A 14,415-nucleotide genomic window follows, 5' to 3' on the forward strand; every position below is an offset into this window, starting at 1 on the left:
TTATTGCTTCCTTGATTTTTAAAAATACTTTAGTATTCTTAACTATGTATGTGCCTTCTCTTCCACTGAGTTCTTTTTTGCTACTTTAAGCTGCTCACACAATCCTGTCTGTTGGAGTCATAGCTGCTAATTCCATATTATTTCTCTATACCCCTTGAAAATTTAGTGTATTGCTGGTACCTTTCTGTGTTCTAGGAAACAAACGAATTGCAAACTGGACTTGTAAATGAGGATACATGTGTATGTGTGTGTGCGTGTGTGTGTGTGTGTATATGTATCTATATATAGAGCAACAAATTAGCTACTGGCTTCATAAGATAGTAAGTTAGGAATTTCACAGTCATGTCTCCAAATTTCATGGCAGAGTTTAAAAAACAATATAAGACTGTGGTAAGGTACAAAGGCAAATGCAATTTGCATTGACTAATTTCCTAGGACTTATTTCCTTATGTAAAACCCCTCTTCTTTCTTTCCTGCTGCAAGACAGGATACAAAGCTTTCTAAAACATGCACTTATACTCAAAGGTGTCCACAAAGCAAAAAATCAGACCAAATGCTAAGAGCAAGTAACTTATTATACCTTACCACCTAGACATGGCACTGGCAAAGAATTCCCAAAAGTCACTTCAGCATTAGAACAGTAACTTTTTCCCTAAATTACTGGAAAAAAAAAAAAAAAACTTCTGAAATAATATCTTTGATAAAAATATTATACTGTAGGATAATGTGAAATTACTTTTATGAAATAATTAAATTTGTTAAGGCTATTTGATTCAATACAAGACTTTCCTTTTACATAAGACAATCTTAAATTACATCTCAAAAATACTTTCTTACTCTTTTCTTGATGATAAATGGTTCCTGGCTGTATATTTTAAAGGTATTAGAATAGTTTATAATTTGGAAATGTTCAATTTCATGGTTACAAAAATATCCTGCAAACAGAATGTAATAGTGTGTCAATTCCAGATGCCCAAATAAAATACAAAATCAAGCAAAACCACACATCGCAGCATTATCATGAGTTTAAGTTATTTAGTATATAACATCAGTTTGTGAGTTCAGTTCTCCAAAACCCTTTCCTTTAAGGTAATAACTTTATTTCATCTTTATTAACGTCTTCATTACAATTAGCCTTCTATGCATAACAATACAGTTTAATTTAATGTTTGTGGAGTTCTGATTTTATTTTTTCCTTTGCTTTTAAGTGTGTTACACTTTGTGCATGTGAATTTTCTACCACATTGCAACAAGCAAGCTTTGGTTCAATTTTCTTGTCCTACACAAAGGAAGATTTTGAGTGCAGAATCTTAGCCACTAGGTCTTGCGTTGTCATTTTATTTTCCTCTCCTTGGGTGGATTTACTGGAAGGAAATGGGTAAATGGGAGGGAAGAGAAGGGGAAGGGATGAGAGAAGGAAGCAGGGGAGAGTTCTCAGCTATGTTGAATCTTGATTCACAACTTTGCCTCCATTCATGGTTGGTGTTCCAGAACTTTTCCTTGAGCGCCCTTGTTTTTCTCCGATTTCATGTAGTGATGGTTCTCTGTACATACACACTGAAAGGCAAAATAACAAAACTTACTTACGATAGTGGACGTAAATTTGCTTCAATAAGCTTTTCAAATTTGATTTTACAATATTCTTCATTCTCATCACAAGCTCTTCTTCCCATTATAAAAAACAGTTTTAACTTGATAATACATTCAGTGGATACACATAATTCTCTTCCAGTTCTTTCAGTCATAACCTTTTAAACTTTTCTTGAACTATAGACATTTAAGTTGTTTCTGTTCTCTCATAGACAAGGCTTGAATCTTTACAGTTTCCTAACCTAGAAAACAGGATTTTCATCCAGAGTCAGAGGAGACATGGGAAATATTCCACTTTTTGGTCCTTAATCTGCAGTCTAATTTGGGTCGGCAAAAAGTATTTATTTACATGTTCCTAATCTTTACCCTACCATAGGAAATATGATGCTGTATCAAACCGAAATACGTATTGCCATTTCCAGGGCATCCTATGTAAAAAAATAAGGGAGGACAAAGAAAAGGAAAAAAGAAGAAGCAATTTCCCTGACCGCCCTAGATCTACCCAAAGTAACAAACACAGTCCGTGACTTTTTAGTTATTCATCAATAGGGAATGTGATTATGCAAGCATGAGACTTCAGTTCACATCTGTATAAACAGTTCTTTTCTCCTCTATTGTTTTGTCTGGCTGTAAAGTTCAGTCATCTGTGAGCCATCACGGCTATTCCTAGATAACTGTTTAGGAAGAACAATGCTTTCAAATTATAGTTATTCCTACAAAACACATTAATTCAGCTTCATTATACTGTTGTGAAATAGAGAAATGTGACTAGATAAGAGTATATGATATGTCTCATGAAAATATCAGGAGTTACTTTTATGCTCGGCTTAGGAACAAACAGGCATCTCCACCTATTGAATCATCATTACAAAGGTTTAATAATTTGAATGTTACTTCCAACATCAAATAGCCTCCTCCCTTGAACTTTGAGTGGTTACCGGTTTGGGAAGCACGCTACCTGGATCCACGCCCAGGCTCAGCCATCCACTAGCGTTGTTAAGTTGGACACATTTTCATAAATGAAAAATAGCATGTTTATGAAGATTAAATGCCTTGCATATAGCAAGTACCAAAAAATGTTTATGAAACGTAAGGAGCTGATTTCTTTGTGAGCATTTTCAATAACAGATCTTCAGAGAATATAGAAATAAATTGTTTTGGCTGAAAGTATTCTAAATCCAAAACTAGACTAAAACAGAATTTAGAGTACAAGTGAGAGTCTCCTGAGACTGGTGAGGAGACAGATTTCTTCCAACGTATTCAATTATAGAACTTCTTAAATGTTACTGCACATGGGAATCACCTAGGAATATTGTTAAAATGCAGATTGTGAATCAGAAGGATTGTAGTCAGCTTGAGAGTCTCCATTTTCAATAAGATCTCAGGTGATGCTGATAAAACCCAGACTACACTCTGAGTAGCAGAAAATATATGTATAAAATATGTGTGCTAAGACTGTTACGCAAATTAGCCACATATATTTTAATGAGATTTTAAAGTATTTCAATTACTGCACTGATGGCTCTTCCAGCATCCCCAAAGGACTAAATGCCTTTGGCTGAAGTTACAGAGTATACAGAGGAAACCAGCTCAGAGAGTAGATCATATAATTTTCAAATGATACAAGTAAGTCGTTCAAGTTTGTCTTTCTTCTTCTTCTTTTGTTTCAACAAATAGAAGATCCTTATGGAAAATCTTGCCAGAATCTTGAAGTTCCCTAGGTCCCATGGCTCTCACCTCTCTTTCTATTATAAAAAAAATTAAAAACTCCAAAATTAAAGTATAGTTTTTTATTTGTGCAAAATACAACCATTTACGTATAACTGCTCAATGCACAGGGGACATTAAGAAGCAACGAAGTGATTCAGCTGGAACGCTATTCATATGATACCATAAAACAGGTCTTCCCAACTCTGTCACCTAATCAGCTCTGAAAACTCAAACCTCTGCAGGCCGCACCACAGATTGCTAAATCAGGATCTCAAAGAATTTACAAAAATCTCCTTTCCAAAAAATAATATATTTTGACCTGCAAATTCTTAAGCTTCATTTGGGGATACTTGAGGAATACATTTTCTAATTTTCATTAAAGTGTGTATTTTTTTTCTTTTTCTTTTTTTTTTTTTCTGAGACAGTCTGGCTCTGTCGCCCAGGCTGGAGTGCAGTGGTCCGATCTCAGCTCACTGCAAGCTCCGCCTCCCGGGTTCACGCCATTCTCCTGCCTCAGCCTCCTGAATAGCTGGGACTACAGGCGCCCGCCACCTTGCCCGGCTAGTTTTTTGTAGTTTTTATTATTTTTGTATTTTTTAGTAGAGACAGGGTTTCCCCGTGTTAGCCAGGATGGTCTCGATCTCCTGACCTCGTGATCCGCCTGTCTCGGCCTCCCAAAGTGCTGGGATTACAGACGTGAGCCACCGCGCCTGGCCATTTTTATCATTTTTTGAGCTGAGTTTCTTAGAGTTGCAATTTCCTTTTTAGTTTTCTTATGCCACAGATTCAACCCAAAACATTCACTTGTATCTTTTTTTTTTTCTATTTCTCACTTGCACATAAAATACTTCATTTGTGTCAGCACACAATGTTACTATTATAATTACTGCTGCAGATAACTTTTCGAGTAATTTAACCCTGCTGGCCATCCTTATATTGAGGTATTGCAAATTGACATCTGAAAATATACAGTGTTTCAAAAAGACCCAAACTCACCAGTGCCGCCCGCAAGATGTAAAATTTGCTCTTTTTCTCACACAACTAAATTTCTAATTTCCCAATCTTTGCACTAAATGGAGTAATAAAATTAAGTGTTTTGAAAACCTAGTTCATGTCCCAGTTAGAAAACGACAAGTGAAGGGTAGTTTTCCAGTTCACTCATGAAAACTGCCTTCCTCCTCAATAAATCAAATAGGTATTTGAATTTCTATACTTCTGTTAGCCAAAATAAAAAGATGTTCAGAGAATGCAAACTAAAGTTATTCTAGAAATTGCATGCAAATACAAGTACAGAGAGCAAAACCTTGATCAAAGCAATAGATTAAATGCAACTTCTTGAGCACTAATTTTCATTGTTATTTACAGGACCTAGGATTCAGTAATATATCTGATTTAAGAAGCTGACAAATAAAGGGGAATAAGTCTCAATCAAATTTCTGAATTACAGTGTAACAAAAAGACCATAATCCAATTAGAAAGCCAAGAAAGAATAAAGTACCTCCCTCCAATAATATAACTGCCTTACTACCATCCATAGTTGCATTACACTTAATGACTGCTATTCTGAATGTACATGGTAAATAATGAAACAAAATTGAGGAAGAAAACAAGGCGTAAGTGTTCTCTAAAGTGGATTACATGTGCAAAATGTAAACAAAAATCACCATGATGTATATAGCAGCCCCAATGATAAGTCCTTGAATAAATCCATCATTTCAGAGTATTCCAAGCAATTTTAAATTGATTAACTAAATTTTACAATTATAATAACCCAGTGAATATAGTAGGTGAGAAATTATCACCCCCATTTTTTAAATATAAAAGAAATTAAGCCACTTCCATAAAGTCAGATAGTGAGTAGTGGCAGGGCCAGGATGAATGTGTAGAGTTTCAAGGTCCCAGTTAAGAGTTTTGAATAAAATCAGAAATACCAGAATTTATTCAATAAACAATGTAAAATGACTGACATATCAGTGTTTGAATTCTTATATCTGTATGTTAATCAAGATTTAAGTTGGCCTTAACTTCACTAAATACTCCTAAAGTCATTCAGAAATGTTAATAAAAGAAAATGTACGGCTGTTATAAAAAAATCAAAAAAGAAAGCAACAAGAATTACTGAGTATGTGGAGAAATTGAAACCCTTAAGCATTTCTACTTCAGTGTAAATTGGTGCAGCCACTGTGGAAAATGAAATGGTGATTCCTCAAAAAATTAAATATGGATGTACCATACGACCCATCAATTCCACCTGTAGGTGTACATTCAAAATAAATGAAACCAGGGACCCCAGCATCTATCTGTACATCCATGTCCGTAGAAGGATTATTCACTCTAGCTAAAAGATGGAAGCACCAAAATGTCCACTGACAAATGAATGGGTAAATATTATATGAGGCCTATACATATAATGAAATATTATTCAGCCTTAAAAACAAAATTCTGACAAATACCACAACACGAATGGACCTTGAAGAAATTGTGCTAGGTGAAATAAGCCAGTTACTAGGGGCCAAATATTACGTGATTCCACTTCTGTGAGATACCTAGAGTAGTCAAGTTCACAGAGGCAGAAAATAGAACAGCATTTGCCAGGGCCTGGGGGAGAATGGGGATTTCACATTTAATGAGTACAGAGTTTCAGCTGGGGAAGATGACAAAGTTCTGGAGTTAGATGATGGCGATGTTTGCGCAACAATGTGAATGTACTTAACGGCAATGAAATATATACTTAAAAATGATTAAAATGGTACATTTTGTATGATCATATTTTACCACAAATAAAAAGCAAACACACAAACAACTTGTCCTGAATTGTCCTGAGTATAAGCTATAAGAAGTGACTATTAAAGCCAGAGGTGTTCTATTTGCATAGGAAGAACCAGCAATTCCCCAAAAATCAAAAACCTTAGTTTTAGAACTGTATTAAGGAAGAGAGAGTTGAGATATAACTGAGGAGGTACAGGGTGAGGAAAAGGATAGAGGAATCTGATGAAAATATTCTAGGACTGTACTGCCTAGTATAGCATCCATTTAGCCATATGTGGCCACTAAGCACATACAATGTAGCTAGTCCTCATTCAGATGTGCTGTAAGTGCAAAAATAAACACTACCGGACTGGGTAGAACAGGGAGGTGATGACCAATAAGAAGGATAAGGCTAGCTGGTGTCAGACCTTGCTGAATTCCAGGCCAGAAAATTTAAACCATGACCATGATATGTATCAGCCTCAATATGATGGTAAATGAAGAGTTAATATACCTAGTTAATGAAGTGATAGGATAGTAAATGAAGAGTTAATGTCCATCAGACATGAGTGTATAAAGAAAAATCTATTAATTCCTTTATGTAGAAAAATGTCTACGTTTACATGATATGGATACAACTAGTCAGTATAGTCGAGAAAAATCATTCAAACTGAATCTCATTGAATGAACTCTGTAAGGAATGGCTGCAGCATTTGAAACTTTTATGAGTTGTTCTGGTGCTTTGCAAACACAATCACAATTTGGTAGGAATAAATCTAGTTGAAGACCCATTACGTGTATAGGGCCCACTGCCTATCTAATATACCCCTTCCAAGTACCATAATTCCGAATGCAATTGAAAGGTGGGGTTCATGTGGGCATGCTAAAACATGTTCTTTTGTTTTAGGGGGAGCTTAACTTAAGAAGCCTAAACAAACAAAAAATAAATTAAGAATTACTAATATCATTGCTTCTGGCCTTTTGGCTATGAACAAGTATGAAGAATTACTAATATCATATAGAAAATGGGAATCACATGTACACAAAATTTATTCATGATCGTATATAAATATCAGTACTAGAATTTGGAGTTCTGCTATTAATTTCTAATCACATACTATTAAGCAATGAGCGGAAACCTTTAACAAGTATGTCCAGAGAACTGTCTAGACTCTGATCTTCAATAGCTACATAAATTCTACAACCCTTAAACTGTGCTTCTCAAATTATTCTCATCCTATGCCAGATTAAGGCTCTCTTCTCCTAATAATCGGATCCTTATTATTAACCAGAAAGATTCCTAGTCCCCTGATATGTAGTAGTTCAAAGTGCAATGTATTTCAAGAGGGACTTTTTCCATCTCTTTCTGTTATAATGGGGAATATGATTTCACCAGGAATAGATCTACTGTGCTTTAGGAGGTGCTAGAATTTTTTTAAAATCTTTTTTTCCTGAAAATTTATTCCTGTTTCCTCTGTGTTATGCATTGAAGCTTCCCTAAACTATGAGAACAAAATTTGATATTTTAGTTCTTATGATAAGCAGTTATTTCTAGACTGGAAATAACGCAAAAACAAAACAAACAAGTAGAACCTCCCTATCGTTCTTGTCTTCCCAGTTCCCCAATTGCATTTCACAAAAACTCAGATTCAGGGGCACTTCCCATATGAAATTTGAAACAAATCCTCTAATTTAGACAATGTGGGATGTTACTAGTTAACATGCCTCACTCAGGACCTTGGGGCTACACTTGTGATACAGATTTTATTTTCAGCAGGTATGATATTATAGATAGTACTTACCATAAGACTGATTTTAAACTTTGCTTCTTTCTGATTGCACTTGATACTATTTTTCCAACACACTTTCAGTACCCAAATTTCAAGAATGTTCAGTGTCCTAAAGATGCAAGGCCTGTATGATAAACAATGTTATTTCGCTTTCATCTGGCTTTTCTGGGTTGTCCTTGATCAAGCTGCTTGCCCTGTTTCTACTCATTTGTCAAGTACATAGAGTAGGAAAATAAATATTTGCTTCCCCCCACCCCAGGATATTTCTGAGATAAAATATCATTGTTCCTCTAACCCATGTGTCATCGTAAGAGTTTTGGACAAATGGTAAAATGAGATAATGTTTTGAAGAGAAAGCATTTCCTTTTGGTTCTTCAGTACTCTTTCTTCAAATCAAAGCACGGTCTTATTTCACTTATTTTCTTCTTATTTTTCCTCTATTGTGATTTACATTTCAATCTTCTTCCTTCTTCTTAATGTTTCTTTCTATTCATGCCTTTGACTTTTCTAGAGCTATCGTAGATTGAAACGGAGAGATTCAACCCAGCTTTCTGAGTGAAAATAAGGTAGAGATTTGGTGCGAGAGTGTTCCTCCTTATTTTTAGACACAAGGACAAGCGAGGGTTTCCAATAACACAGCTCACAGGATGTACTACTGTAAAGCACAGTGTTTACTAGGAATCGCCAGTTTAACCCTTGAATGTCAGCAGAATGCACTTGGGAGATAGACAGTAGTTACCAGGCGACCCAGCGCAGCGAAGGTTTTGATTTTAACAGCTGTCCGAGCACGCACTGACCTTGTAGCCACAGAAAGCCCTGCAGTTCTGGTAATACAAATAACATGCAATACTTGCTCAGAACCAGACCATAATATATTGACTTTGTGAAGATATATGGTATTTGTTCTATTTATTTAGTTCTTGCTTCATTTTAAAGTGAACAATTATGCTTTTAGAAAAGAGAAATGTGAAATATGTATCACTGAGCTTTGAAGTATTGTCAAAAAAAATCCGTTTTCTCTTTGTAGGATTAGGTATGGATTTTTTCCAGGGCAAGCTTTCTATTTGATATTTTTCTATTCTTTTCACTGGTGCCTGTGTTGCGAATGCAGTTATCAGAATATGCAGGCTTTCCTTGCCATCGTGGTGGCTCAGATTTCCCTATTTACAACTTTCAGCATTCAACAATACTTTCTATTTTAGTTATAAATTTCTTCTGAAAAAATTACAGTGAAACAATGACTGTCTTAAAAGTATGAAAAAAGTAAAATCTTGGGCATTGCTGTTATTTATAAAGCACACAGCTATAATAAAACAGGTGCCAAGTACCATCCTATGTGTACTCTCTTATTAAGCAATAGCCATCCTCATAATATCTAACATTAACTGAGCACTTACTATATGCCTGCACATTATACATACAAACAGTTTTTTAAATGACCCTAAATATAGATACTTTTAGTGGCCTGTTTTGCAGTTGAGTAAACTGAAAAACAAAGATGGTAGCTTGTCCAAAGTAATATAGCAATATACGGCAGTCAGCTTTAAAATCCATGTGAGATTAACCCTGGTGCCCCTGCTCTAAGCTGATAGCCTAACAGTTGAGTATGTCTAAATATGTTGAAAAACATAAAACTGTGCTGACTGGTCTTAAGTCAAAATCTTGACCCCAAACCTCATGGTGGTACACAACACTTTCTGGAATTCTACTACATCTTTCTGGTCAATCCACTCTCTCATTCTTCTCAGTGACTTATTTCACACCTGCTCCTTGCACCTCAAGATTCCAGTACCACCTCAGCCCCTCCACAGACTCAGGAAATAGGCCTGCCTGTTTTTCATTTTCTTTCTTTCTTTTCTTTCTTTCTTTCTCTTTCTTCCTTCCTTTCTCTTTCTTTTCTTCTTTCTTTCTTCCCTCCTTTCTTTCTCTTCTCATTCTTCTCTTTTCTTTCTTTCTCTCTTCTTTTTTTTCTTTCTCCTTTCTTTCTTTCTTCTTCTTCTCGTTCTCCTTTCTCTCTCCTTTCTTTCTTCCTCCTCTTTCCTTTCTTTTTCTTTCCTTCCTTCCTTCCTTTCTTTTTCTTTCTTTCTCCCTCTCTCTTTCTAATTCTTCCTCTTTCTTTATTTTCCAAGACAATATACTATCTGACTTTGTATTTCACTTAGAAAGGAGAATCAGACAAGAAATGTTTCCATGGCAAAGAATTACCAACCTATGCACATCTGCCCTCACATGTTCTGACTCCTGCTTGTTAAAATGCTTGCACTGTCCTGTTCTTATCTAAATCTAGAGCGCCACGGTGCACTCAATCCCAGCCCTTTTACTCAGCATTCTTTGGTGTCCCTCTCTCCTGTAATCCCAATTTCGGCTTATCCCAGATTGTTCCCATCAGTATATAAATATATGAAATAGCTTTAAAAACAAATAACCCTACTATTCATGTTTCTCACCAACTCCCTCCTCATTTCTCTACTTCCTTTTTATAGCAGAAGTTCTCAAAAGAACGTTAATATTCAGTATTACCTTCTTCTTTTCTTTGCCTCCAGTTATTATTTCATTCTTTCCAGTCAGATTTTTTTCCATTTAACTGAAATCACTCATGTCACATCACTACTGACCACAAGTTACAAAAACAATGATCAATTCTCATTTAGTAACTTGCTAGACACTCCAGCAGTGTTGGATACAGTTAATTATTTCCTCCTTTTTGACAAGATGTTTTCACTTGGCTTCTTGAACATCAATCAAAATAACCTAGTTTTTCTGCTAAATCACTGGCTACTCTATTTTATTCTCCTTTGCAGGAGCCTCCTTTTCCAATAAATGTTAGTGTTCCCCAGGAGTCAGCCAGCAGCTATATTCATTTTCTTAGCAGTATGAAGAAACCAGGGAAGTATTTTCCCCATTTCTTGTCACAAGTATAGTGATGAGGGTCAGGGTGGTATTACTAATATTCTATAATGTGAGAAAGTTCCACACAAGGGAATAATTTTTCCAAACAAGACAGTCTCCTCATTTGAAAAGCAGTCACAGAACCTAGGCCAGTGGTCGTCAAGCGGTGCTGAATCTGCCTTCCGCGCATCTTTGGTAATATCTGAGGCGCATCTGTCACCACTAGAGAGGATGATTTGCTGTTGGTATCCTGAACATAGAGGCTGCAGATGTTGCTAACGATCCTCCAATGCACAGGGACGTGCCTCACAACAAGGAATTCTGCAACCCAAAGTCCCAAAATGTCAGTAGTGTCTGAGTTGTAATAACCTGTACTAGGGGATTAGAAGTGATTTTTAAAATATCATATTTAAGTAGTGTGTGTGTGTGTGTGTACACATTTCAGCACACAGACCCATTATTCGCCCAGTTGATCATGCCTAACACCTAAAAGTCATCTCTGATTTCTCTCTTTAGCTAACAACCTATATCCAATCCATTAACATGCTCTTTCAGGTTTAACTTCAAAATAAATTCAAAGTCATTCTTTCTACCTCCAGCTATAAAACCCTAGAGTCCAAGCTCATATTATCTTGCTTAAGATCCTGGCTGATTTCTCTGCAATTCTGCTCAAAATCTATAATGAATCCACATCACATTAACCATAAAATCTAAAGTCCTGAAGGTGGTTACAAGCCCTCAAATTATACGGTCTTTGCTTTCCCTCTAAGTTCATCTTCTACCTTCCATTTCTTTAATCAATCCATTTTAGTCACATTGGCTTTCTTGCTCATTATTAGACATGCTCAGATTCTGTAACAGCCTTTGGGATCTGTCAGTTTTGCCTGCAAAAACCTTGTACCACCTCTTTGCATGGTTTACTACTAAATTTCATTCAGATTACTGTTCAAATGTCAGTTATGTCATCTTCCCTAAAAAGTTTACCTTCATCATCCTTTTAAATACAGTCCCATTTTTTTCTCTCTTGGAACTAATCTCTAGTGATGTTTTAAAATGCCTGCTTATTTTTAATTGTGTATTTTTTACCCATTTTCTGACATAAACACTATCAAGTCAAAATTGTCTTTCCTTGAGTACTGCTGCGTCCCCATTAGCACAGTGAAAGATGCTATTAGTAGGTGTTTCATAGTTATTTTCCAAATGAATATTCCTATCTACTATGCTACAGTGACTAACTCAACAAGTCTTTGGCTGGAGTAAAGTTGATTTTTCTTTTACCTTTAAAGTCAGTGAATCTTTACTTTCTCTAAGGTCCTAAACTTGGGCTGAGTTCCCTGAAATTGACCAATATAAACACAAAATAGATGACTTTGACACAAAGGGAGCAAGGAATACTATACAGTGGACAATATTTATCAAGCTCCTTTAGTTCAGTGATATTTGAATAATCAAATAATAAGCCTCATCTTCACAGAAATAAGAAAAAATAAATGAAAAAGAAAATAAACCAAGAAAGTTGACAACCACCCTTACCTTTCCTTGTATATATGGTACATTACAGAGTCTAGAAGGAAAGAGATTCTGAGGATCATTGCATCAGACGGTTCCCCAAACTTAGTGATTCTCAAGGCATAACCCCTAATCACCACCACCAACAGCAACAACGTTAAGAAATGCAAATTATTTGGCCAACTCAAACCCACAGAATTAAGAATTCAGGAGATGGGGCCTAGCAATCTATGCTTTAGTGGGCTCTCTAGGTAATTCTGGTGCACACCCAACTTGTAGAATTGCTGTCCTTAATTTTTCCATGAGATATACCTGGGTCTTCTAAGAATACATGTTTGTATCTATGTCTTGCCTCTGCAGATTCTAATTCATAAGAAGTTACACACAAATACATGCACATAGACACAACTGATTAAGTAACTAAACTGAATGACTTTAAGGAATGACAACGCCTATTTACACACACACACACAATCACATCACATCACAGTTATAGTAGGAAAAGCATGACATCTGAAGTTACAAGGTAACAGTTCTGGTTTTGCTTCTTTCTAACTGTATACACTTGAATGAGTTAACCTCTAGAAATGACATCTTCCTCGTGTTTAAAACAGGGATAGTAAATCTTAACCTTCATACTTCCAACAATTTAGTGGCTATTAAATGATACTCTGGTTCAGAAAGTATGTTGAAATGACAATATGCCATTCAAATGGAATATAAGGTAGTATAGCTGCTACTAATCATCACTTTATATTGTTGCTATATTCTTGACAGATGCTTTGAAATTTGAGAGTACTCATAGTAATGAGGAGTAGCAGGTATTAATTTTTCAGTGTCAATGTCACTCTGTAGTGGAGAGTTGAACAGTCTGCGTGTGGGAACAAATTCTGTTTTCCAAATGAAAACGACTTAACTTCTGTTTTTAATAAAACTAAAAAATTTAAACTCTATAAAGAACCCCCATCGACTACTGGTTACCATCAAAGACAAGTTAAATATGATTAATCATTTTATTACGACGAATTTAATTGAATTTTCCTTGGTCCTCTGTAATTTCCAAGAAGCTAAAAGGTTAGACTGCTGTGTTAGTTAATGCACCATTGAAGATATTTAATTGTCTTAATAGCAGATCACAGAAGGGTGTGGGTAATTTAAATAAAGCAATTTCACACCTTAATTAATGTTACATGGAATGCTTTTGGAACTCTAGGAGAATTTTAAGTGCTGGTTTGGAAGAAATGCATTGCCTTAGAAATGCATTCACTGTGCTACACATATTTACTATAATGAGTTAAGAGATGTTGTGAACAAAAGCATCTATATGTTCATTTAGAAAGAAAGAAAAAGCAATGTTTGCACGAGGAACAGAGAGAGAGAAGGAGGAAGAATGTGTGGGGAAGAGGTAGGAGGGTTGTATTAAAGACTACATTCAAAAACCAGAAAAAGCTAGTTTGAATAAGTTACAATGGTTTGCAGGAATATCACAGGCTGGCAGAAATCCAAAACGCAAAAGAAAGAGTTGCAGCTATTATCCTTTCTGTAATTAAAACAATTACTGGCAGAGATGTTCTTTTTTGCTCCATCTTTCTGCTTTTGTCTTTTAGTATGGTTGGGTCCAAAAGAGAACCAAGGCATTTATTTCTATTTCCAGTTTATTGAAATAAAAATACCAAATTTGGCATTAGTGTCCTACCAATTGGAGCTTTATAACATCAGGACTCCTGATTTGCTCTGTTCTTTGGTGTCTTATTATGTAGTTTTGAAGGGATTATTATTTTCCTTCCAGATTCCATTTTCATTGCCTTTAATTTCTCATGCAATGCCACATCTCACAGCATTCTTCCAATACAAAACACAATAAGACAGTGTCCATTTTCTAAGATGAAATGAAAAAGGCACTTCATGTTTGATCTGACGGAATTCTCTTGAGAAATCCAACTTTCTACAATGTCTAATTTTCATATTATTCCTTTGAAGTCGGTGGAATTTATAATAGACTTTATCTTCAGAGATGACTGAGGTTGAAGGAGATAAATTATTTTCTCAAAATTACTTAGCAAGGCTGCTCTGCCTATGGAGTAGCCATTCTGTTTCTTGACTTCTCTAATACACTTGCTTTCATTCAAACAAAAATTGCTTAGCAAATCATTGCCACATTTTCACCCAAAGAATGAGA

At 35.6% G+C, this 14,415-nt stretch overlaps 1 protein-coding gene across 4 annotated transcripts in view; it reads right to left on the reverse strand.

Annotated features, from left to right (window-relative positions):
• Positions 1-1,056: 1,056 nt before the first annotated feature.
• The window catches only part of FGF12 (fibroblast growth factor 12), a 595,999-nt gene continuing 582,640 nt past the window's right edge, over positions 1,057-14,415 (reverse strand). For 2 of the 4 annotated variants that reach the window (XM_023214752.3, XM_031935277.1), the window contains one exon: positions 1,057-1,557. In XM_023214752.3, coding sequence (XP_023070520.1) covers positions 1,439-1,557 — 119 coding nt within the window. In that variant the 3' untranslated portion in view covers positions 1,057-1,438. The remainder of the gene's footprint in view (positions 1,558-14,415) is intronic. The other 2 variants (XM_023214751.3, XM_023214750.3) reach the window with 1 other exon arrangement.

Source organism: Piliocolobus tephrosceles, chromosome 2, assembly GCF_002776525.5.
Source record: "Piliocolobus tephrosceles isolate RC106 chromosome 2, ASM277652v3, whole genome shotgun sequence".
NCBI lineage: Eukaryota > Metazoa > Chordata > Mammalia > Primates > Cercopithecidae > Piliocolobus > Piliocolobus tephrosceles.